The sequence below is a fragment of the Lepisma saccharinum genome, chromosome 17 (assembly GCF_977018435.1).
Source record: "Lepisma saccharinum chromosome 17, izLepSacc3.1, whole genome shotgun sequence".
Classification (NCBI taxonomy): Eukaryota; Metazoa; Arthropoda; class Insecta; order Zygentoma; family Lepismatidae; genus Lepisma; species Lepisma saccharinum.
The window spans coordinates 27,827,774-27,854,696 of record NC_139245.1 but is presented as its reverse complement, the minus strand read 5'-3'; the positions used below and the strand labels follow the sequence as shown (position 1 = coordinate 27,854,696).

Sequence of the window (26,923 nt, the reverse complement as noted above, 5' to 3'; positions counted from 1 at the left end):
GAAGATGGGGATAAGTGATGAAATGATGAAATTGATGAATGGACATTCACAAACAACCAAGCCCGAGCGGGATTCGAACCCGGGACGCTTGGCTTCGCAGCGCTATGTGCTAACCACTTGGCCCCAGGGTCCAGCTACATATATATATATAGAGAGCTTTTGTAATTATTTCCATGTGAATTATAAGATATACGTATATATGCTATATATAATTCACATGGAAATAATTACAAGGGTCCGTTTGAAGTTCAGTTTGTGGTCAGATAAATTAATCGGGAGTGGACCTTCAACGTGGAATCTTCTCTACAATGCACTTCCAGCAGAGAACAAAATCAGGAGCCTTTGATAACAAGGTGATAGTATTAATAGATTTTTGCGAAATAGAAGTAGTACTTCTTTTCATGCATCTTCTACTGGGGATGGTTACACAAAGGCATAAGCTTGAGGATTTTAAACTCAGACAAAACTGCGACAAACATGCTAAATATTTCACTCTGGCTTTGTGTCCATTAGTTAATGTTATTGACTCGTAACCAACAATCTCCGGATTCGATTCCCGGTGTCGACTCATGAAGTATCTAGTAAATATAGTCCCGATTAATTCATTTGTGCTAATTTTGTTTTATTTTTTTTACTATCTAGAAAAAGAATGCTCGAACATCTATTGATCATTGTAATATAATGCTATCAATACTTTTTATAATACTTGGTCATCACTAAGTCCACCAATGGCTTCAATAGTTCAAATTGGTCGAAAACGAAAGAAAATTACACGCCACTTTTACACATATATAGTGCAAACAGGTCAAAATAATCTGCCTTCAATTCTTTATATATACTAGTCTATACTATATATACGATTAAAATTATTGGGTTCGGGAGATCGACTTTTAAAAAAAGCAAATATACCGCGCCGCAGGCTCAGAAAGGTTGAGAACAACTGTTCTAGATTAGCATAAGAGGCAGAGGAGCAACATAGAGCGTTGTATCAAGTATGGACAGAGAGAATGGATAACTATTAGCATGTTCACGTTTCTAAACATATTGAGTCTAGAAAATGTCTAGAAAACATAAGACTAATTCTAGGGTGTCGAGAAAGGGCATATAAGTCACAGACTGCTATTTTCTGTTGGTTTAAGTCACACTGAATCAATTAAAGAAAATATTATAAGTATAATTTTATATTGGGCAGGAGCGTATATTATAGGCTAGCTAGGCCATCGGCGAAGCCTGAAGTCTAGAGAATAAAATACAGGAGGAAAATCGATCAGAAATTGTAAATAAAATTATTCAAATCAGTGAAATGATGATGGTCATTCTGAAGTTGGCAACCTGATTTCCTATGAGTTGGCAACCTGATTTCATAGGAGTTGGTAAACTTATTTCTATTCATAGCCTAGGACCACGTGACTGACATAGTGAGATAGCCCAGATCTTGGACTCAGTATACGCCACTGATATATTGGGCATGTGTAAACAGTGAAGATCCAACATGTACATATTTGCTATAAGAAAAATAAGCAGAAATAACTGATGCAAATTGTATTTTTTGCACAACCTAGAGTTGCTGTTAAACGGTCTCTCGAAACTATTCCCTTGCGTAATCGTATTCCACCTACAACTGTGGATTCGATTCGATTAGTTTCTGTGTATACAGGGTGTTTCCGGGCTGATGATACAAACTTTCAGGGATGATGGAGATGGGCACATTCACCAATTTGAGGTAAGGAACCTTGATCCGGAAACGACTTAGTCGAAAGTTATAAGCGAAAGTCGGTGTATGAAGATGTATTACTTTTATTACCTGCACAAGTTTCACAAGCTGCTACATTCACAACAGTTGTTCAAAGTGGTGTCCCCCAACTTCGCTGCAGGCATCGTCGCACAAAGCTCTGGCGTACACGTTGCAACAACCTTGGGCTCGTTCGAGCAATGTCACAGGCAGCGAGAATTCTTACCAGGAGATCCTCTTCAGTCTACTACACAAGACTGTCATGCCTGCAGCGAAGCTGGGGGACGCCACTTTGAACAACTGTTGTGAATGTAGCAGCTTGTGAAACTTGTGCAGGTAATAAAAGTAATACATCATCATACACCGATTTTCGCTTATAACTTTCGACTAAGTCGTTTCCGGACCAGGGTTCCTTATCTCAAATTAATACATGTGCCCTTCTCCATCATCCCTGAAAGTTTGTATCATCAGCCCGGAAACACCCTGTATACTTAATCAAACAGCTCAACTAGAAAGCTTGACTTTTCCTTAAAAGCGTTATCTTCCTCGTGGTGTAAACATCGACCTTTTTTTTTTTATGTATACTTTTGTTGCTCCCTCTTTTATCAAATGGCTCTCTGACCTGGGTCTTTTACTTTTATTCTTATCACATGAAGAACAACACGCAGAGTAGTAACGTCCTTAGTCCTGCCAGACAGAAGTCAATGTCATCGAACCACTGTGGCAGTCTCTGGAAGCGATTGTTCTGGATATGTCTTCTGGTATCGATGGGGATGCTTTTCTACAGCAATTTCTCCGGTCTCAATTCACCATTCATTAATCCGCGCTTTGGAGGTAAGTGTGTGTATGTGCATGTGCGTCGCCAGAAAGTTTTGTAGGCGGGGCCAGGTTATTGATAAAACTTTAATAGTAGAACGGGGAATAACAACAAAAATAATTATTATTGTCTTTATGATTATTATTATGCAATAACAATTATTATAAACTAATAACGTAAACAAATTTTATTCCAAATTTAATGTTTTATACTATTATTGTTACAATTATTATTAGTCTACTATTGTTATTGGGGAGATTTTGTTATTCGATCCACCAGATGAATCAATATCCATCACATCTGTTTTCCATTTTTCACATGGTTAGTGTACTGAAATGCATGATTATTTTATTTTGTTATTAACTTTTACACACTTCGTTCAAGAAATTGCTGTAAGAGTTTAGTTAATGTTACTACTAAAGTTAATATTGTGTAATCTCCAACATAAATATCTGAAATATAAATATAAATATCCAACTTATTTCTGTGAATTGTCAAATGGTGAAAAATATATTTTTAAGACAAGGAGAGAAGGTAATTGACCTTTAATATTCTAGTGCAGTTAATGCATCAATTAAAAGAGAAATTAATTATTTTTTTGGTGTCACGAGTGGGACACAATAGAAAACACAAGTAAATGAAAAAGTTAAAATAAACAAATAATATTCAAAATACCTTCTACTTTTTAACTTAATTATGTATAATAGTTAAATTTTTACGAAAATGACAATTTTAGATTGTTTACTCACAAGATAGGGTAAAGATACAGCATTGCATTTAATTTTAAAAATTGATGTTCAGGAGAACTTTCACATGGAATATATCTGTGTGGGTGTAATTTATCGCTATTTGCGTTCTAGAGAGCACAATATGCAGAATAAAAGTTATTTTTTCTTAATAAAAAAGTGTCCTTCATTAAACACTATGGGATTATACTTTGTGCAATTGAATAACTCGAATGCATACATTTTTGTTATCTCTTTTCTGAGAAACGGAAGGACCAGTCAGGTCCTTAATGAAACTAATGTATCCATTGCTATATAAAGCCAAGTTGTTTCTAAATACCTTCTGTAATGAATGACCTTATTAATTTTTCTAGAATCGAAAGTCTATATGCTTCACATTAAACATGTGTGTCTGCTCTCGGTCGATTAATACTTCTCAAACATCAACATTTATTTGTCCTGTACAATATCTCATAATAGATGGCTGCACGCTGTAAATTACCATTGGATTTTTTATTACATATGTAAGTTCTTAATAGTTTCTTCGCATTTTATGTACGTGACTAGATGTTTAGAGATAGGGTGATATGGGCATTTCTTAATATTTCTATTGTCTTTTAGGAGTTCTGTTCATTGTCCATGGAAAGTAGTTATATCTAATGTACAGTGTGATATAACTAATTTTGGCACATGCAGCTCCTTGATAAGCTACTGGTGTCTTCATGTAGCCCCTGTTCAGTTCATAAATACCAGCATATTTTCCTCTATTGTAGCATTCTCTTTCAGTTTCAATCTCTTTTTATATTTCCCTGTTCTTATCTTTCTTTTCTTAGCTCTTTTCTTGCCTTGTTTCTTTCCCTTAGCCTCACTACACAAATTTCGTGGCTCTTTTTCTTCTCCCTTGTCTACGTCTCTCTATCGCTCCCTCTCTCTCTCTATCTCCTCCTTCTGGCCCCCTCTCTCTTTCTTCCAGGTCTATACTTCTGTGTGTGTGTGTGTGTGTGTGTGTGCATAGGCGTAGCTACGGGGTGTGCCGGGTGTGCCTAGGCACACCCTAATGGGCTGCTTTATCAAACATAATTAAAGACAGATATTTCAATAAGAGAGAAAATAAGAGGCAGTTTGTAAGAAGTTGAAAATGTAATTACTTGGTACAAACGTGTGCATTATCGCTAATGAAACGAGTGTCTATAGTTTTTCGATTTTTTGATGTCATTGGAGAAAGAAGATATTTACATAATTCTACATTGTACTGCAGCACTTTTCTTCTATACCTGTCACAAGCTGCACGTGTGTGAGAGAGCTTTCTCCAAGCTTAAACAAGTTAAAACTAAATTAAGAGCAACTCAGATGAAGGATAGATTGGAGGCCCTGCTTTTGCTATTTGAGGAACAGGAAAAAGCTTCGTCTATTGATGTAAATAAAGTTATTGATGAGTTTAAGAACATTGTACCTTTTGACAGACATTTCTTGTTATAGATGACGTGTATTTTGATGTATTTGTTTGTAACATTTATGAACAATTTGTGCAACGTCCCCCCGGTTGGACACCAGTCATCACAAAGTTAGTCCGCTACTCCTTTAGTCGGGAACATGAGAATCTGCAAATCAACAGGGCTTGCTGGGCAGAAAAGAAACACAACACAGTATTCAAAGTTAAACGTAGTTTTTATAAGCACTTATATTTTCTATCGTATGTGTACTTACAAGCAAGGCACAGATTTGCTTACGTTTCTGCCTGAAGAGGAACAATTCTATATCATATTAAATCACATCACAATCACTAAAGACACTTTCCTATAGAATTAACGTTGGACGAGACAAACATAAATACACGAAAGTTTCTGTACTTAATTATTATTTCGAGTATAGCCAGAATGAAACTAAAATAGTTACCAATTACATTATTCCGGCATTCCATTAACTGTTACCAAGTTCTTGTTGATTCTTCCCCTTCACCTGTTTTTTCAAACACCGATTGTCGTCAGGTGAGGAACATTCAGGTGGGTTCACTTCCTCGGCTGACATGAGAAAGTGACGTCAACACGAACAGATTTTGACGTATTTATAAACATACATAAAAGTTCCAACTACAACTGTATCAGTCTAACTATAATTATCTGTGACAACTTGCACATTATTTCAAGTAATAAACATTTTAAAAATCTTAACTTCTTATAAATATAAAATCTTAAATTCTCAGGTTCGTTACAATTGCCCCTCGTCTGGGGAAAATTTTTGAAGAAATTGTAATTTACAAGTTCTGAAAAAATTTTGAGTACATAAAGAACATTGAAATATAGAGTTTATCTTGACAATTGAATGACTCAATCTTGGCTTCTCTTCATTTGACAACAGCTCAGAGGGAACGTAGTTTACAGTATCAAAAACAGAATGTAATCGATGGTAGTTAAACAACCAATAAACAGTGAATTCAGGCAATGATTGATTCCATATATTTATTTTCTTCTCCAGAAAGACTTTGTAGAAAACTGTATAGGTTTCGATAAGCAATGAACTGAATCAGTACTTTTCCATAGCACTTCAAACTCAACACTCTTCTTGCTTCTGTGCTTCTAGAATAATGCCTTTAAATTCCACACCAGCAATACAATAACTCCTGCTTATAGGAATCAATCCAAATATTTACTATATGGACCTTCTCTGAGAGGTCTACGGATTTATACATCCCGATTCTATCCTCATTCTGGACCTTTCGGATGTACCGCACTAAATATATATCTGGAAAATCCTCCTTCATTTGATCAGGAGTGGTAACAAACAACGCATCAACTGCATTCTTCTCAATACTTATTTCTGCCTGGTGCAGTTTTTATAAAAAGCATACGCCAGAGGAAGTCAGAACCAAAACCTTCTTAAATGGATACTTTGGTGCTAAAATTCATAACCACCGATTTCCAGTTCTATTTGTCTACCATCTAACACTCTCTTGTTGAGTCTTCCGGAAAATACACCAGTTTCACATTGGAATTTGTTTGCACTTGACTGCCTGAAGATACATTTTCGATCAGCAAAAAGAATTTACATATTATCCTTGTATTTTACGTCCCGTCGAGTTCACTTGCCTAAATGAAGAGGAGACACTTAGAAAAGGTCGACGTTTGTTTGACATGATTGGGATCGCTGGTTGTGCAGAAACTCTCTAGTAGTCTCCACTGCTTCTTCCTGCTCAGAGGCAACGTCATGTCTTGGTGAGAAGGAACTACAATTGTCACCTCTACGTCGTGGAGAGTACCGTCTGAGCGGACTACGGCTACGTCGTTCTTCGTAACGCCATCTGTCTGGAGAATTCTGCTCTTGTTCTGGACGAGGCCTGTAGAAATTGCTCTGTCTTTGGTTTTGATCTTGGTTGAAACCTCTCCTGCCTAATCCTCTGTTGAATCTTCGAGGTCGTGAGAAATTTCCTCCTCGCCTCTCTGAATCCGTTTGGATATTCCGGATCTTAAAACTTTTATTCCCTGCAGCATCTTTATTCTTGGAGTCGTCTTTATGCTTCCAAGCATCAGGGTCATCATAAATATCGAAGTCCTTTAAGAAGTGTGTCAATTCATCCACACTTCGTGGAGCATGCGCCAGACAAAGATTCCGAATGCGATACGGCAACTGTCCAATGATCAAATTAAGTACTTCACTCTCATTAAAATTGTCAGCTAGGTTTCTATACGCTGCGTAGACACTCCAGGCAAAACTCTCTAAGTTGTCGTGGACCAGGCGAGAATACCTTCGGTTCCTCACAGCCGCTAGTTGTCTTTGTTTTGCCTTTTCTGATGCAAATTCATCCTTAAAGCGTGCGCAGAAATCATCATAATTCACAAAGTTGTCCATATTACCAGCTAACCAATGCTCAGCCTTGCCGGTGAAAACACGAGGTAATAATTCCAATCTATAGTGCTCAGGCACTTGCATTAAGTCAAAACTGACATTTAATTCACGCAGATATCTTTCGGCAGATTGAGCTTCGATATCGCCTTTAAACTTCGGAATGTTCGCGATATCAGCCATTCTGGGCATCTTAAACTCTGTTCTGCGTCGAGGAGAAAAACTGTCATTACTATCCTTTTCTCTAGGCCTCTTGCATCTATCAGAAGTTGTGGTATTACCGGGGAAGAATGGGTTTGGAAGTACAACTGGAGGTTCATAGGAAGTAGCTTCTGGGTTCAGTCCTCGGATTGGATCAGGCAGTATATCGGAAGAGGTTACTGGTCGAATCTGTAAATTATGGATCTTTTCCTGCAGTTCACTGACCCTACTTATAATTGTAACTGTCTGTTCCTGAATTTCTTGGCGAAGAGATACTTCCATCTTTTTAGCCTTCTCATGGAGAAAATTAACCTTTTCTCCAGCTTCCTTTATTTCAACTTTCTGTTCTTGCACTATATTTTCTATGAGTTCTGTTCGTTCACCAAAGGTTTGTAATGCTACATTAATAGACTCTACAGAACTCTTTAATTCTTGAACTCTCTCTGGAGGGTCACATTCAGATTCTCTTCCAGACTGGACAATTTCAAGGCAGGTTTCCATATTCTTCTTCAATTGATCCTGTTCCTTCTCTATCCGTCCTTGCCGAACTGTTAAGAACTCTAGCTGCTCTTCCACAATTTCCTTTACCCTTTCGTCCACCTTTTCAGTGACTTTACTACTAAGCTTTTCTATCTCTCCTCTGATGCTCTGTACCTGTTCAAGTTTATGTTGAGAGAATAGAGCCTGTAGCTCTGACCTTAGTTTTATATCTTCCTGTATCCTCCTTTCTTCCTGGTTTTCAATCAATGCACGGAAAATATCTAAGTCTTCTTTTCTCTTTCTCTCTTCCTCCTCTTTCTCTTTCCTTTTCTTTTCTTCTTCCTCTTCTTTTTCCTTTTTTCTCCTTTCCTCTTCCTCCTCTTTCTCTTTCCTTCTCTTTTCTTCTTCCTCTTCTTTTTCCTTCTTTCTCCTTTCCTCTTCCTCTTCTTTCTCTTTCCTTCTCTTTTCTTCTATAGACTCAACCATGAGTTTAAAATCCATCATCTCCTTCTTTCGAACTTTCTCTATCTGAGCCATCTCTTTCTTACGCTGTTTCTCCTCCTCTATTCTTTCCTTCTGTCTCCGCTCCTCATCCTTCTGTCTACGCTCCTCATCCTTCTGTCTACGCTCTTCATCCTCCTTTTCTTTCTGTTTTCGCTCTGCTTTATCTTTCATCAACCAATCAAGTAGCCAGTGATCTGATGAGGGTTTGGTAGGAACGCTCAGTTCTGGTTCTGGTGCTGACAAGCATGATGTGCATCGCATCTCTTTATTTGATGCCAACGTTACTTCCTGCCCATCACAACTACTATGAAACCTCTGCAAACATTGGCAACACTGGAAGAATTCCCTGTCATTGGTAAGATCATCACAGCATCCAAACTTGGTTTCTGCATCCATTGTCGTTCTTCCTCTGCTTCGCAGATTCATTCCTGTCGCGTCTTTCTCCATTCTACTACACCGTCTATGACTCTTACCAGTTAATACCTTCACTTCACTATCACACTTTTACCTTCGTGAATTCCAAGGACTTTCAATATCACCTTCGTGAATTCTATGCACGAGCACTTTCAGTATGCACTAAATCGGGTATCACGTTTTAATTGCTAAAATAACTTTGCACTCAAGCCCCACGATTGTACCAAAATAACTATGCACTCGAGCCCCGCGTTGGTGTGCCAAAATAACTATGCAACGTCCCCCCGGTTGGACACCAGTCATCACAAAGTTAGTCCGCTACTCCTTTAGTCGGGAACATGAGAATCTGCAAATCAACAGGGCTTGCTGGGCAGAAAAGAAACACAACACAGTATTCAAAGTTAAACGTAGTTTTTATAAGCACTTATATTTTCTATCGTATGTGTACTTACAAGCAAGGCACAGATTTGCTTACGTTTCTGCCTGAAGAGGAACAATTCTATATCATATTAAATCACATCACAATCACTAAAGACACTTTCCTATAGAATTAACGTTGGACGAGACAAACATAAATACACGAAAGTTTCTGTACTTAATTATTATTTCGAGTATAGCCAGAATGAAACTAAAATAGTTACCAATTACATTATTCCGGCATTCCATTAACTGTTACCAAGTTCTTGTTGATTCTTCCCCTTCACCTGTTTTTTCAAACACCGATTGTCGTCAGGTGAGGAACATTCAGGTGGGTTCACTTCCTCGGCTGACATGAGAAAGTGACGTCAACACGAACAGATTTTGACGTATTTATAAACATACATAAAAGTTCCAACTACAACTGTATCAGTCTAACTATAATTATCTGTGACAACTTGCACATTATTTCAAGTAATAAACATTTTAAAAATCTTAACTTCTTATAAATATAAAATCTTAAATTCTCAGGTTCGTTACATTTGTGTGTGTGTAATTTCTATGCAATTTGATTTTTTTCTACTACATATATTCAGAAATTTCCAACACTGTCATTTATTGAATTTATATTCCTTTACAAACATCAGTGCAGTTAAAGAGCCAAGTGATTGTGTTGCAAAATATGCTATTAAAAAGGTGCAAGACCTCATTTTTTTCTTTGTGCACACCCAAATATAAAGTTCTAGCTACGCCTGTGTGTGTGTGTGTGTGTGTGTGTGTGTGTGTGTGTGTGTGTGGTGTGTGTGTGTGTGTGTGTGTGTGTGTGTGTGTGTGTGTGTGTGTGCCGCGCGCGTATGTATTATTTCCTCAGTTATAAAACGTTTCTAGCTTTAGTTTATTTCTCTCTTAATACCTCTTTATTTCTCTACGCATCTTTTCCTCTGTTTACTTCCCTCAACAATCATGAAAAAGTTCAATTAAAATATTACTAACAAGCTCCAAACATGTCTCTCCCCTTTGCTACATATACAAGAATCTTTTGTGATTGACTGATTGATTGATTTGGTGTTTTAATTCCACTTTATGCACTGTAAGGCTAATTGGGACGGGACCTACAGTTTAAAGTGGGTTCCGAACCACTGTGCAATGTGCCTCCACCGGGTATCGAACTCGGGACCCCAAAAATATTTTGTGATACAAATTAATGTTGTTTGCAAATTAGTCACAGTGATCTGAGAATGGGCGCACGCTACTCTATGGAAATAATTCCATTATTCAACTGCAACAAAATAATATGATAATACATGTGGCTATAAGAAGTAGACACAATGCTTGTTTTTGAAAAGTAAAAATGATTAGACGTGATGTCAAGTCAATTAACAACTATTAAAGTATTTGACAAACATTAAGGCATTAATAAAAATAATATGTGCGAAGGAAATCGAATAATAGGCTACGAGGTGAGATTCTCCAATATAAAACATTAGAATAAAATTCTGTCTTGTAAACTTTCTTGCTGGATCTTGTATGCGTTTACAATATGCATTTTGCTGTTTGGTTACTAATATTATGTCACTATTACAAACAAAAATAATCAGTGCTGCCACAAATGTTGAGAACGCATTTTTCAAAGCAGCAGACATTTCGTTGTTCACTAATCTACAGATTTCTAAGGTATTGAAGTCCCATCATGACAGTGGAATACAAGCCTGTATTCGTGGTGTAACCGAGTAACCAAGATGTTAATCACATGAATGTTAGATATATATTTATGTACGTAAGTAAAGTTACACAGTCACTTCCACTGGCGTGCGCAGGATATTCTTTCCGGAGGGGGGAGAGGCGGAATACACAATAAAATGTTTAGTATATTTGGAACTTTTCGCTCTATTAATAGTGTACTCAAGACAAAACTGTACTAGAGGACATTTTACAAGGTTTTGCATTTATCACTTTGTTTTTCCAAAGGTCTTTACTACTCTCATTTGAAAATTTCTTGGGGCCTGCAGCTCCATCCGCTTACCCCTGAGTATGCCTGTGGTCACTTCCACAAAAGAGTTAGACTTGCGTATGGGTCAATCCATATGAAATCATACCAGCTGGTTGCTTGACCATTTTTAAAAAAGTTTATTTTTTGAGTGGTGTGAGCCTCATATATTGACAGTTCAGAACCACTCTTATTTTATTTCTACTATCACCGATTTGAAGATGGCGGGCATTTTTTTTATCATGGCGCGCGTCATTTTCTCCATTCGTAAGCATCAGCGGCAACTTTTTTTTCTCAGCTCTGGTAAGTCCTACGACAATGAGACAAAATCTGTGATGTTAAGCACATTATAGGCTACAATTATATTTCTGTGTAATTTTCTAAATATTATTCCTTCATAATAAATTTTAAGGTTAAAATTGTGTATTTTAATCGCTCAAAATGACATTTTCGGACATTTTTTTGAGGGGGAAGGCAGTTTACTTGACACTTGATTTTTTTTTGCGCAAGTACCTGTGTACCAATAGTGTACGTCAAAATTATTTGAAGCTTGAGACTTTAATATTTGTTTTTCTACAGGGTCATAAACATGTACTTTTTGTTAAAAAAATCCAAGTTCAGGGTTAAATATCTCTGGTGGGCAGTTGTTTAAAAATCTGAAATTTGTACACAATACAGTAATTCAGGATAAGTAACTTCAGTAAAAATTTTGAGTTTGAGATTTAATTGGTTTAGGAGATACAAAACTCGTGAAAAATGCAATGTTTTGCATTAAATATGGCATGCCTAATTTCATTTGTTATTAACATTTTGTGTTGAAATTCTGCAAACTGTAATTTGGAATGTCAATGAACAAAATTACAATCCTGAAATGGCTCTGCAATAAAGTATATATACGAGGGCGTGCTGAAAAGTAACGCTTCCTATGTTTTTATTTTCTTTGTTACCTTGTAAACGCATTTTGGATTTTGAGCAACCATACATTGCACTTATAAGACTTTCCCGCTTCTCAATTGAAGGTTTCAAACTTCTATCGCCAGGGGGTGCTGAACTATTGCGAGGAAAATGGCAGCATGTAACCATGCAATGTTGGTGAAGCGCCTGAAGTAGCGTGCAGTGATCGAGTTTCTAAACGCAGAAAATGTGCTACAAATTGACATTCATCTGAGACTGAGGGAATATTATGGTTATGAATGTGTTAGACATCAGTACTGCGCGATCTTGAGTTTATCATGCTCTTAAAGAAAACCCACAGCTGAAAAAATCTCAGCTATGTGAGAGAATGGAGTGAAAGGCCAGGAACTAGAACTGATGGAGGTCATCGGATTCGTGTTCAGCTGAGGTTTTCTTTAAGAGCATGATAAACTCAAGATCGCGCAGTACTGATGTCTAACACATTCATAACCATAACATTCCCTCAGTTTCAGATGAATGTCAATTTGTAGCACATTTTCTGCATTTAGAAACTCGATCACTGCACGCTACTTCAGGCGCTTCACCAACATTGCATGGTTACATGCTGCCATTTTCCTCGCAATAGTTCAGCACCCCCTGGCGATAGAAGTTTGAAACCTTCAATTGAGAAGCGGGAAAGTCTTATAAGTGCAATGTATGGTTGCTCAAAATCCAAAATGCGTTTACAAGGTAACAAAGAAAATAAAAACATAGGAAGCGTTACTTTTCAGCACGCCCTCGTATATATACTTTATTGCAGAGCCATTTCAGGATTGTAATGTTGTTCATTGACATTCCAAATTACAGTTTGCAGAATTTCAACACAAAATGTTAATAACAAATGAAATTAGGCATGCCATATTTAATGCAAAACATTGCATTTTTCACGAGTTTTGTATCTCCTAAACCAATTAAATCTCAAACTCAAAATTTTTACTGAAGTTACTTATCCTGAATTACTGTAATGTGTACAAATTTCAGATTTTTAAACAACTGCCCACCAGAGATATTTAACCCTGAACTTGGATTTTTTTTAACAAAAAGTACATGTTTATGACCCTGTAGAAAAACAAATATTAAAGTCTCAAGCTTCAAATAATTTTGACGTACTCTATTGGTACACAGGTACTTGCGCAAAAAAAAATCAAGTGTCAAGTAAACTGCCTTCCCCCTCAAAAAAATGTCCGAAAATGTCATTTTGAGCGATTAAAATACACAATTTTAACCTTAAAATTTATTATGAAGGAATAATATTTAGAAAATTACACAGAAATATAATTGTAGCCTATAATGTGCTTAACATCACAGATTTTGTCTCATTGTCGTAGGACTTACCAGAGCTGAGAAAAAAAAAGTTGCCGCTGATGCTTACGAATGGAGAAAATGACGCGCGCCATGATAAAAAAATGCCCGCCATCTTCAAATCGGTGATAGTAAAAATAAAATAAGAGTGGTTCTGAACTGTCAATATATGAGGCTCACACCACTCAAAAAATAAACTTTTTTAAAAATGGTCAAGCAACCAGCTGGTATGATTTCATATGGATTGACCCGTATGTCAGTATTAACTAATTGATCGCTAGTACTTGAAAATATGGGAGAACTATTTAAGTACTATATTGTTATACAGTCAACTTTCAAATATTGTTTCTCTTATTATTTTTATTACTTATTTCCAGGAAGTTACTACATACATTCTTTTAACAGTACAGTCGGGTACTTAGTATATACACCAGGATGCAAGATACCAGATACAGGCATCTACGAAGCAGATGGAAAGAAACATTACGAAAAAATATCACCGATAAAGTGTGGGAAAGAACCGCCTATAATTGAATCTACTCTGGACTCCATAATATTTCGGAAGGAATATTTACCACTGTACGGAGTAGATGTTCAACGAAGAAATGTCACATGCTGTTATCAAGAAATTTTTCGTTCCAAGGATTTATTGAATATGCAAGTTGATGATTTATACAAGTGAGCCTATTTTTTTCTTAATTTCTTACATTGTTCGCAACGGCATGCCTGTCTTGTTATTAGCGTAAGTGATTGAAATTGAAAATTGCAAGTAAATGCATGTAGCTCCGCAGAAGTACATATATATATTTTTTTTGATTTACCAGACCAAAATGGTTAAAGCGTTAAATGTCTACTTGAGTATTACATAAGTTAATAGTTTTACATGTCAAACTGTAACAAGTAGTTTTAATATCTTAATATCTAGAACATATACATGGACGTGTTCATGAATTTTTTATTGATTTTTAAATCGATTACTTCAATGTAATGAGTTTGAGTTTCGTTTTTAAGTCCACTTTTATGCACAGATAGGCTTATTGGAATTGGACCTACAGTTTAAAGTAGAATCCGAACCACTATATGCTTCCACCGGGTATCGAACCCGGGACCCCTTGATTACAAGGCGACGGCGTTACCGGTGAGACCCTTCCAATGTAATGAAATCATACAGCTTATGTAAAAGAGCACTATTTTTTAGTTGGCGACATTTTAGTACGCTCACGGGTATTTTTATTAAGCCATTTATTTCATATTTGCCATAGCAATGTTTATATTTTGCAAATGTTTATAATAGGGTAAGCATACCAGTTATTGGCACTTTAAGAGGAACTAGTTGGAAAAAATGGATTACACATATTGTATCAGTATCGGTTTCGGTATTTTATAAACTTTGACACCTGTTCTGAAGTGAAATCGATTGAGACATAGTAAAAACTGAAAGCAGTTATTTAATTATTTAAGTTTTATTCGGAACCTGATAATGTCTAGTTGTTGGCATACACTGACCAGTTATTGTCACATTTGTGCTCAGTTATTGGCACTCCATATTTACAATGTGCTAAGCCTCTAACATTCACAGTTATTGTAGGCTACGTAGCAGCTAAGCCTATATTGTAGTTATAAAACAATTCAAATAGGAATATGCCTAATGAAAATTATGAAAGAACTCAGAAAAGTATATAAGTGAAATGGTTTAAATACTAAAAGTCTGTACCAATAGTTGCCAGTCTGAATGCTGGTACTTGGCACTGGTGGCAACTACTGGTTAACATAAAGCTATCAAAGTCAGACCGCTCTCATCGTCATTCTTATGTTTTAAATAGCACCATGGTAGTGTTAAAAACATGAAAGGCCTATTTCTTCCAAATTGCGAGTTATTGGCCCTTGTGCCAATTAGCACATTAGCAATACCAATTACTGGCACCGTTGAAAGCGTGCAGCGATTACACGATTTGTTGACAATGGGAAGTCAATGCACTTCCTTTAGGGTCTAGCTAACCGTTAAACAAGAACCATGTGCAATAATTATATTACAACAATAAGTAACAAGAGAAACATGAAAACATATTCCTTAACCTACCTGCTTAGAATTGAGCAGAAATCTTGAAAATCACAAAAGCCTTCCAGATATATGCGATTTTTCCACAAGAAATAACAAACGAAATAGACCCCCCTTGCAAATGTCATCAACGGAAGGCAAAAACAAGACCAATCTTGCCAGTTTCACACAGATCTTAATTTCTACAAATATTCCTCAACGTGCCAAAAACTGGGCAGTGCCAATTACAGGAAAACTTACCCTAGATGTTATCTTATCAACGATAATAGAGTCAGTAAACTGTTTTACAAAATTTGTCCAAGTACTAATTTTTATACTTTTCTCATGGGCTAATTTTTTGTTAATATACATGTTGTATTATGATATAATAATGATGTTTTTTTTAAAAAAATATTAAGTGACTGCCCACGTTTACGTTCATATGACTTTTTTGTACTTCGTGTATCATCAACAAAGATTTTTTTAAAAAAATATCTGTTAAGTTGAACATTCTTTTCTTAATGAAGATTCTTCTCTTTCACAGAATTAGCAGTACATGTATTCCACTAGACGAGGGGGCAGTAGTATCATCAGAATTCATCAGGGTGAAGTGCACAGAACTGGCAAAGAACTCAACCTTCATCGACTATCATGCGTTCGTGCCACAGAAAAATGAAGCAGAAGACGAAGATCAGGCGAGTGAAGATGATAAAGTCAGTGTTCTTCTTCTCGGTTTGGATGGCGTGTCGCGACAAAACGCGCATCGTCAAATGCCAAAAACTTTAAAGCTGCTTTCGGAGGATCCAAACGCAATAGAAATGTTCGGTTACAACAAAGTTGCCGACAATACCTTCCCAAACATTGTGCCTGTGTTCACCGGTCTTTCTGAGAAGGAGCTCAAGCATCGATGTTGGCTCTCAAGATATGAATTCCTTGATGATTGTCCATGGTTGTGGGATTCGTACCAAAAAGCCGGATACAGAACATTGTTAGGTGAAGATTCCCCTTACATAGGCATGTTTAATTTCGAGAAAGTAGGTTTTCAGCAACAACCAACAGACTATTACCTCCGTCCATTTATGAAAGCGTTGGAGAAGGAACTTGGACATACCAGCACTCCTTCTTGCTACCTGTGTGCGGGCAAGCGGCTCATCCTCGATATACTCTTGGACTATGTTCGGAAGTTCACAGCCTCTCTTTCGCTAAAACACTACTTTGGTATGATATGGTCAACCAGTTTGACTCACGATAACCTAAATTATGCTCAAACAGTTGACGTTCCTTTAATGTCAGCATTATTGGAACTCAAATCTTCAGGTCACCTCAACAACACCATATTGATCCTACTCAGCGATCATGGAATTCGGACAGGACCGTTCCGTTCCACATACCAAGGAAAAGTTGAAGAGCGACTACCTCTACTGTTTATCATACTTCCCGACTGGTTTTCTCGGCGATATAGTAAAGCTGTACGTAATCTAAAAGTGAACTCTCACAGACTCACCACTCCTTACGACTTGCACGAAACCCTCAAGGATTTGCTCAATCTGAAACGCATAGACAATGGTGCTATTGGCTCCGATAGATCACACCTTTCAAAAGGGATTAGTTTGTTCGAACCTGTGCCAAACGAAAGGACTTGCCCCGATGCCGGAATACATCCACAGTGGTGCACATGCCAAACTTTCAAGGATCTTCCAGTGGACAGTGCAAGCTCCTTGAAAGCTGCTAGGGTGTTAGTTGAGTACATAAATACTTTGTTGGCTCCTTACAAGCAATGTTCTCAACTAAAATTGCATAACATTCACGAAATTAAAGAAGGCACTTCTCTCGAACATGTTGTTGGTAGTTTGTCTAAACAGCAATCGTTTCTATCTTTAACAATTGAGACTTTGCCCGGGAATGGCATGTTTGAAGCATTTGTTAAACATGACCCGTCCACAAACACATACAAAGCTTTATCAGAAATAAGTCGAATCAATCGTTATGGAAACCAAAGTATATGCATCAATGACGCTGAAATGAAACTCCTTTGTTATTGCGAGTAGCAAAAGGATAAGGAATCAGACACTGCCAGATGCTTACTTCGCTTATGACATTTGAATTTAGTGTTTAAAAGCTCAACCGATAGTAAATATGTTATTTCTCATTAACAAAACATTATATCCTCTCTTGCATTAGTATTTTTCATGATATACAAATTTATTTTCATACCATCAATTATTGAGGCTCTTTTTATATTAGGAAAGTTTTCTAGACTTGAAAGATACTGTTACTTTTAAGAAAAAATGTTAAAAAATTAATATTACCACGTGTAGTTTTGATATATCATATTCTAGACACATTGCCTTTTTGTAATTTAATACAGCTGGAGTGATCTTTTCATTTTAAAAATCACTCGTATGCCTTGACGAATAAGTTATATGATATTTTGTACAATTTATTTAAACTGTGTGTATGTGTGTGTGTGAATGCAGAAGACAACTAATGTAAATGGGAATTTAGAGAAATCTGTTATTTTGCATGCAGAGATGCATGGGATCCAACTGTGATATTTCAGAGGACTGAATGTTTATTCATGTAAATAGTTCAAGATGTTTCATTTTTTTTCTTTTGAAGCTGTATTTAAAATGTGAGAATAAAATAAATTTTATTTTGTATTATAAGTCATGTGTGATTACCTAAATCTCCATATATTTAAGTCAAATAAACATAGTATATGTATAATGTCACAGATACGGGTACGTGCACGGAATTGTCTATCACATTAACAGCGTTTCTTTTTCTATGTCTTTGTGCGGAATGTAACTGTGCTGATTTACCCTTCTCTGAGGGCAGGGGTGCCTACAAGAGCATAATAATGGCGCGGACTGCGTCGTCAAAATTTTAGGGATGTTTTCCTCTAATCAATATAAAATTCAACATGTGTATATTTTTTTTAAAAAATACACCTAGGTACCGTGCTGCAATATATGCGATGAGACAAGGGGAGGGGAGAATCAGAATATATATTTTCTTAGTAATTAATTTACTTTGGCTACTTTCAAGTTATCTTTTGTTAATAGGTGAATCACATTTAATCCGTTTGATGAAGAAAAGGAAAACATAAGGATGGGTAGCTCAAGAAAGTGTTCAGAAAAGCTACAGAAAACTGACTTTCAGTGATATGATATTAGTAGACACGCTGCCGTAATTAAATACTCTATTGGGATTATGACATGATTTTGGGGGTGCGCAATTGGCTCTGAAGGCGTTCCTATATGAGGGTGTGGCAAGGTAAACTATTTTTTTTTAAACCCCAACGGTGTTGTTGACTATTTCTTGATAATTAGCTGGGTATGTACTTGTCAGCCATACACATTAGTTACTATATGTGTTTCACCCATTGCACTCATGACGTTTGAAAACACGAGCAAGTTTGTATTTGAACAGCTATCTACGGGAAATAATTAGAACGTATTATACTGCTTTGGGTAGGAGAAAGTAATGAATGGAGGGGGTGAAAATTGAATTTTTTTCAGGGGTATTTAGGGGGCGCTGAGATATCTGGCACCCTTCTGTTTATTGAAACTAGACACATAGCCAGGGGGGGGGGTTGAAGCTCCCTCCCGAAATCCTACAAATATCTAATTTAAAAAGTGTACCGTGGTAATTAATTTTACTTCCTTAGCAGGATTGAACATCTTATACAATAAGTTGTACAATAATACACTGAGAAATTCATCAGGGCTTCTACCCCCTACTTTCCGGTTTTAGAGGCGAGTGCTGATTAGGGATGAGCCCCCTCCCCCTCCGAAATAAAATGCTGGCTACGGGCCTGACTGAAACCATGCATACATACACAGATATGTATCAAATTTGTACTTACTTGTAATGGAAGAATGTGCAACGACAATCTTGGGACATAAGCCTGCTCCAGATTCGGAAAGAAAACTGTTGAGGGTAAGGTTCGGCTAAGAGGACATGCAACACACTCGACAAACTCATTGTGCTACCGTTGGTTTCAGTTAGCGTTGTCACTTCTGAGGAAATCACACTAAGTGAAGGCAACTTCGACTTGAAAGATTTCCTGAAAAAAGAAAAAAAGAAACAATGAAACATCTTGTCATTGTGTTTTAAATAGTTTTCTACGTACTTATGGTATGAATAAATGATTTAATTAAGTTTTTTGGGTGCGTCGGTACATATGGCTATTTTGCACCCTTCAATGTATACGGGGATATGTGTCCTTATCTAAAATCCTAAGCTACTTGAGAAAGGTTAAAAGTGGAAGGTCGTAAAGGATACTGATCAGGACAAACATAACACATTAAAACGGTAAGGATGCATTAAGAGGCAGTGGAAAATACCAGCTCTTCTAAAGAAAACTAAATGCATTAGTTAAAACACTGTCCTAATCTCCCAACAGGGATGATAAACAGTTGGGAAACAGTCTGTCTAAGGCAAGCCCGTACCCAGGATTTTTTTGCGGGGGGGCGAAGCCCGAAATTTTGGTTATGTATGTATGTATGTGTGTGTGTGTGTGTGTGTGTGTGTGTAACATTGTCATGAAATATATGTGAATTATTAAATAATTAAAAAATATAATTAATCAATTAACTTGTTTACATTTACAAACCTATATAAACAAATTAATTTGCTACATTTATAAACTAGCAAATTAATTCCTTTAACGCCTGGTTCAAAATGTCAAGAAATTAGAAGGTAGGTGAAATGTTTTTAATAAGTGTTAGATATTATTTAATATTGCTTCTTATTAAAAATGATAATTACATTTTCATACTTTTATTGTGTTATGTTTTTAAAAATGGTGTAAATCTATTAATAGTCTCTCGAAAGGAAATATTTCCTTATCAGAGTTGTAGCTAGAGATTTCAGAGCCCAGGACGAAAATGATTTTCGCATCCCCTGCACCAAATTTGCACCCTCCCCCCCTACCTAGATGTAGCTGGCGTACTTAGACATTGTAGAAATTTTATGTACTTACAGTAGAGAGGCAGCACTTCGTTCCTACGCGTCAGCAAAAATTCGATGCCACTGGTGTTATGTTACATCCGGTGGTAGCGGTGTACGAGCGATTTTATTGTTGAGTCAGCAGAACGTGTCTGATCACGTTGAAGACATCGGAAGCGGTGGGGGTGGGGGTCAATGGATTTGTCACGTTGTTTCTTGATGTATGCTAACCTAACACGTGCGTATGTTTGTGTGTGTGTGTGTGTGTGTGTGTCTTTGGAGGAAATGCGCGCGCAACCATTGCGTATGATGCAAACACATGAAGAAATGATTTAAAGATGGCGCCGAAGGTGCTGTACTCTGAAAGCTTAGCGGCTAAGGTTATTGCTCTGTAAAACAAGAGGCGTCGAGGGTTCGATTCCTGGTAGAGTCAATATTGATTGATTGATAGATTGAGTTAGTTTTTTTAAGTCCACTTTATGCACGGCAAGACTAATCAGGAGTGGACCTACAGTTGAAAAGTGGTGATTCGGACCACTATGTGCCTCCACCGAGTATCGAACCTGGGACCCCGTGATTACAAGTCGACGATGTCAATATTGAATGATTTCGATTAGCCTGTGTGTAAATAAAGCCAACAAAATGGTTGAGTTCGAAAATCGAGTTGGGTTAGTGGTTAATGTTGTCACCTGGCAATGAAGAGGTCGCGGGTTCGATTCTCTAGGTAGTTAAATTAGGCCAATTGTTTAATCCCGCCATTATAGGTTCCGATTAGTCCATCTGTGCATAAATAGTGATTGAATAAAATCAATATGGCGGCCTTGGGGTAGTGGTTAATGTTGTCGCCTGGTAATGAAGAGGTCGCGGGTTCGATTCTCTAGGTAGTTAAATGAGGCCAATTGTTTTGTCCCGCCATTATAGGTCCCGATTAGCCCATCTGTGCATAAATAGTATTTGAATAAAATCAATATGGCGGCCGCGTTTTGTGTTTAGCGGCGGCGGCGACCGGGGCGCGGCGCGGCGCGGGCGCGGGGGGGGGGGTGTTTTTTATTCCGCGAGATGTTTCAAACCAAGTGGTTGAGGGTTCGATTCCCAATGTTGGTGAAAATTGGATATTCAATTGTATTTGTTTAAAAGTTCCGATTAGCTTTTTGTGCACAAAGAGAAAATGAACTAATTGGAAATAGGATGTTTATGCTGTAATGAAAAGGTCCCGGGTTCGATTCACAATGTCAAATTGGCTGATAATGATGTTGTTTTTTTTTTTAAAAAAAAAAAGAACTGATATGTTGTATCTTCAAATTACATATATATATATATTATATTGTATTGTATTATATATATATATATATATACTTCATCAATAAATAAATATGCGTGTGTGTCTGTATATATATATATATATATATATATATATATATACACACACACACATACAGACAATTTTCTTATAGTACAAAATTCATTTTACAACAGCACAACAAATGCCAGATAGCATTGTAAGCATGCGCTTTTGTAAACCCCGCCTTCATATTCCGAGCATCAGCGTTGTGTTAGATAGCTCTCCATTGTTTCAACAACGATAAACAGCTTGGTGGCCCAGATCAAATTGGTTCTGGAATCTACTGTGACGTGTACCGTCTACTTTGAAGTATAAAAAGGTGAGTTGCACAATATTACTATTTAGTGTCCAGCAATGCTGTCGACTTTAAATTTGCTTCACGGGTTAATATCAAATAGAGCCTTTGACAATCATCATGTTGGGGTTTTCGCAGCTAATGAATTACCTGTACATGTGGAACTACCAGCAGCGTTGATTGTAAATACAGATCCCAAAGATAGCCCCGGGAAGCACTGGGTAGCAATTTACATAGACAGTAACTCCCGGGGGGAATTTTTTGATAGTTACGGTAAACCTCCACATGTGCATAACCATTTGCGATTTTTGGAAAATAACTCTAAATTCTATACGTACAACACTCATCAGATACAAAGTTACGGGTCTGTGTACTGTGGGCATTACTGTTTTCTGTATTTATTCCATAGAGCCTCTGGTAAACCCATGCATAAATTTCAAATTTTATTCCCAGTACCGATAAAAAACGACAATATTATAACAACTTATTTGCTGACTCGTAAATTAAATTTATAATACTCGGTACGTATACTAGAAAATATTGACAGTAAATACTGTTTGAAATTTTATACAAATTACATATAGTCCTAATAGTATATTAATAATTTTGTAGCGTTACAGTTTACAACAGCTTACTTATAATATTTATCTTGTTTTGTGTCTTTACAGAACAATGACGCAATATCCAGAGATGGGATCTTTCAATGCTAGATTGTCCTCTTTCAGAAACTGGCAATCAAAAGAATTCCCGTTTGTAGAAGCTCTGTCCGAAGCAGGATTATTTTACATTCAAAAAGAGGATAAAACAGTATGCTTCAAATGTGGTGGAGGATTATACCGATGGAAATACAGAAACAATCCAATACTAGAACATCGTCGATATTTTCCATTTTGCCCCCTGTCTATAAACCTAATTTCAGATCGACAATGCGGTTGATGCTTTAATTAAATTAATTAATATTTGTTATCCAATATTTCCTCAATATGACGTTTATGATATTCTGCTGATTTTTCTCTCACCATTGATCTTTGTAATGCCCCGCCCCCCTCCACCTTTTTTGTCCAGCACATGCTTGGTTTGCCACGCGCGCATGCGTCTCAAAAACACACCCACGCATTTCTTCAAATGTATACCTGCACGCTGCGACATGCAGTATCTCGCAGTTCTTAGACATGGAATCCTCTATTTCGATGCCGCTGAAAAAAAGATTTCAACCGTACACTAATTTCAAGGGGGTTCTTCAGAAAGAGAGCGATCAGCATTTACCTGAAGAACAAAAACAAGTAACTAGTCTTATACGCCAGTCGATATTATTTGATCACGTCTACTATTTGAATGCTTCGAAAACAAAAGTTATCTCAATCGGACTTTCCTCTCATCTGGATTTCCAACCTGTGGTCAGGCTACACAGAAGCGGGGCGGCAGGTGTTGAACTACAGTTGCAGGAGTGGCACGCTCTTCAGGAATTGTTTCCAGTAATCGACAATTACATCGCTATTCCAGGTGAGCAGCCTCGTGTTTCCTACCCACTAAGTGAGCAACATGAATTGCTGATAACCACACTGTACAATCGCCTTCAGATCATTATAAGGAAGAAACCAGCTTGCGGTTCCCTGGAGATAGTGTTCATCGCAGAAAGTTCGTGGCGGAACTTTATGAAGATATTTGTGTGCATCGAGCATGCGAAAGTTATGTGTGAAACAGTGTCGCCGTATCTGAAATCATATTTTGGAAACTGTGTGGAATCTTGCATTCTCGACCTTCGCGAACAATGTTTCGGTTGCACAGATATTTCCCCTGTCCATGCATGTAATAAGGAGAAGTTTGTGCTTTCCCATCTACATGGATGTACAAAACCTGAGCCTTTGTCTATACAAAACATCGACGGAAAAAGACTTTCCAAAGAAGTGTTTGTTTTTTGCGAGAACATGCTTGTGGAAAAAATAGTGAAACATTTTAATTCAGTGGTTGCAGCAAAAAATGGATATGATAGTGACACAATTCCTTATGTGGGTGAGTGAACAAACTTGAAGAATAAAAACTTGTTAAATAACATGCTGATAAACTGGTGACACAATATAAACATTTTACATATGTATGTGTGTGTGTGTGTGTGTGTGCGGCTCTTTTGAATTTTGTAAATATTGGTAATAAACAGGGATAAAATATATGTCTTGGCTTTTTTTCACTTATCACCCCTTTAAAAATCCTCATGGTTTATATTTTTACTGGTAACAATCGTTAATAACAACATTAATAATTAACTATATAATGAAAAAGTGTGTATTGTGGACTTGTCGAAGATAAAGCATGAGAGCTTTTCTTCACACTGGTAAAAATCGGTGTTAATAACAACATTAATAATTAACTATATAATGAAAAAGTGTGTATTGTAGACTTGTCGGAGATAAAGCATGAGAGCTTTTCTTCACACTGGTAAGAATCTGTGTTAATAACAACATTAATAATTAACTATACAATAAAAAAAAATGTGTATTGTGGACTTGTCGGAGATAAAGCATGAGAGCTTTTCTGCACAGCGCTGGACACGCAAAGGCAAGTATCTTTATTTTCATTCTATTTCTAGCAATGATTCGCTATTTTTTCTTGTCACTATAAAAAACTAATTCAATTTTTCTTTTATCACATCTGTCGCCAATTTGCTTGTTTTTGTTTAATTCCTCTTTATGCATTGAGGTTAATCGAAACATAACTTTAGACTTTTACATGGAATTGAAACATAGAATCTTGCCTCCTTTGATTGAATCGAACCTGTGACTCCTCTTTGATCACAAAACAATAGTGACGGCCATCTTGCTTATTTTACCTACTCTTTATGCATTTGAGCTAATCGGTACTGGGGCCCCACACGGCAAAACAACAGATTCTAATTTATCTTTATACATTAGCGGTAAAGTCTTTGCGTTGTAATCAAAAGACATTTTGTTTTGATTTTTAATATCTGTTCCTGCCTAAATACTAATGGGGACTCAACACACTTTTTTTTTTTTTTTTTTTAAAAACAACATCATTATCAGCCAATTTGACATTGTGAATCGAACCCGGGACCTTTTCATTACAGCATAAACATCCTATTTCCAATTAGTTCATTTTCTCTTTGTGCACAAAAAGCTAATCGGAACTTTTAAACAAATACAATTGATTATCCAATTTTCACCAACATTGGGAATCGAACCCTCAACCACTTGGTTGAAACATCTCGCGGAATAAAAAACACCCCCCCCCCCGCGCCCGCGCCGCGCCGCGCCCCGGTCGCCGCCGCCGCCGCCGCCGCTAAACACAAAACGCGGCCGCCATATTGATTTTATTCAAATACTATTTATGCACAGATGGGCTAATCGGGACCTATAATGGCGGGACAAAACAATTGGCCTCATTTAACTACCTAGAGAATCGAACCCGCGACCTCTTCATTACCAGGCGACAACATTAACCACTACCCCAAGGCCGCCATATTGATTTTATTCAATCACTATTTATGCACAGATGGACTAATCGGAACCTATAATGGCGGGATTAAACAATTGGCCTAATTTAACTACCTAGAGAATCGAACCCGCGACCTCTTCATTGCCAGGTGACAACATTAACCACTAACCCAACTCGATTTTCGAACTCAACCATTTTGTTGGCTTTATTTACACACAGGCTAATCGAAATCATTCAATATTGACATCGTCGACTTGTAATCACGGGGTCCCAGGTTCGATACTCGGTGGAGGCACATAGTGGTCCGAATCACCACTTTTCAACTGTAGGTCCACTCCTGATTAGTCTTGCCGTGCATAAAGTGGACTTAAAAAAAACTAACTCAATCTATCAATCAATCAATATTGACTCTACCAGGAATCGAACCCTCGACGCCTCTTGTTTTACAGAGCAATAACCTTAGCCGCTAAGCTTTCAGGGTACAGCACCTTCGGCGCCATCTTTAAATCATGTCTTCATGTGTTTGCATCATACGCAATGGTTGCGCGCGCATTTCCTCCAAAGACACACACACACACACACACACACACACACACACACACACACAAACATACGCACGTGTTAGGTTAGCATACATCAAGAAACAACGTGACAAATCCATTGACCCCCACCCCCACCGCTTCCGATGTCTTCAACGTGATCAGACACGTTCTGCTGACTCAACAATAAAATCGCTCGTACACCGCTACCACCGGATGTAACATAACACCAGTGGCATCGAATTTTTGCTGACGCGTAGGAACGAAGTGCTGCCTCTCTACTCTTACTATTTTCCGTTGAATCCGATGAAAAGAAAACTTAGCATTCAAGAAATGTGGCCAATAAAAGGACAGTCGGTTGTGTATCCTACACATTGAAGCAGAGTGTGTTATTGTTCACATCTGCAAAATCGATTGCAAATTAAAGATAGCTAGGTGGAGGGACAAAAAATGAGAAACTTTAAGAAGACATTAGTTTCCTATTAAATTAACATGTAAGTGCTATGTTTTATTCCCGAGGAATGGAGGAGAAATGACAGGTCGGTCTAATTTCTATGTTCCAGGGGCCTAGAGTGACAATGACAACCATCTTCGCAGCTACGGCTCCATTTCTTACTAGTCCAATTTGATATAATTTTAAAATCTTATCTATGACTGTAAGTACGTTTTTGTCCCATGCTGTTACCATCCCTAAAGAGAGAGAGAGGACAAGAGATGTATGCAACATTCACACACAGGCTGACATCAGTCTTTGTTATTCCTTCTTTGTATGTGTTTATGATGTTATTCTTAGTAAAGTATGTTTGAAGTCCAAACGAATTGCTTATCTTTGTTGTTATAACACAAACTCTTACCTTCGGAAAATTATAATGGGGGAAAATTTTTAATAGAATAAGATCGCTGGAGGGAAGTTGGGAGATCCCGTTCCACCAT

General features: G+C 37.2%; 1 protein-coding gene across 5 annotated transcripts in view; it reads left to right on the top strand.

The window, feature by feature from the left end:
* LOC146001643 (uncharacterized) overlaps positions 1–18,071 on the top strand; it is a 34,744-nt gene extending 16,673 nt beyond the window's left edge. For all 5 annotated transcript variants that reach the window (XM_083139224.1, XM_083139223.1, XM_083139226.1 and 2 more), the window contains exons 2-4: positions 2,389–2,566; positions 13,751–14,051; positions 15,956–18,071. In XM_083139224.1, coding sequence (XP_082995350.1) covers positions 2,437–2,566; positions 13,751–14,051; positions 15,956–17,459 — 1,935 coding nt within the window. In that variant the 5' untranslated portion in view covers positions 2,389–2,436 and the 3' untranslated portion in view covers positions 17,460–18,071. The remainder of the gene's footprint in view (positions 1–2,388; positions 2,567–13,750; positions 14,052–15,955) is intronic.
* The last annotated feature ends 8,852 nt before the right edge of the window (positions 18,072–26,923 follow it).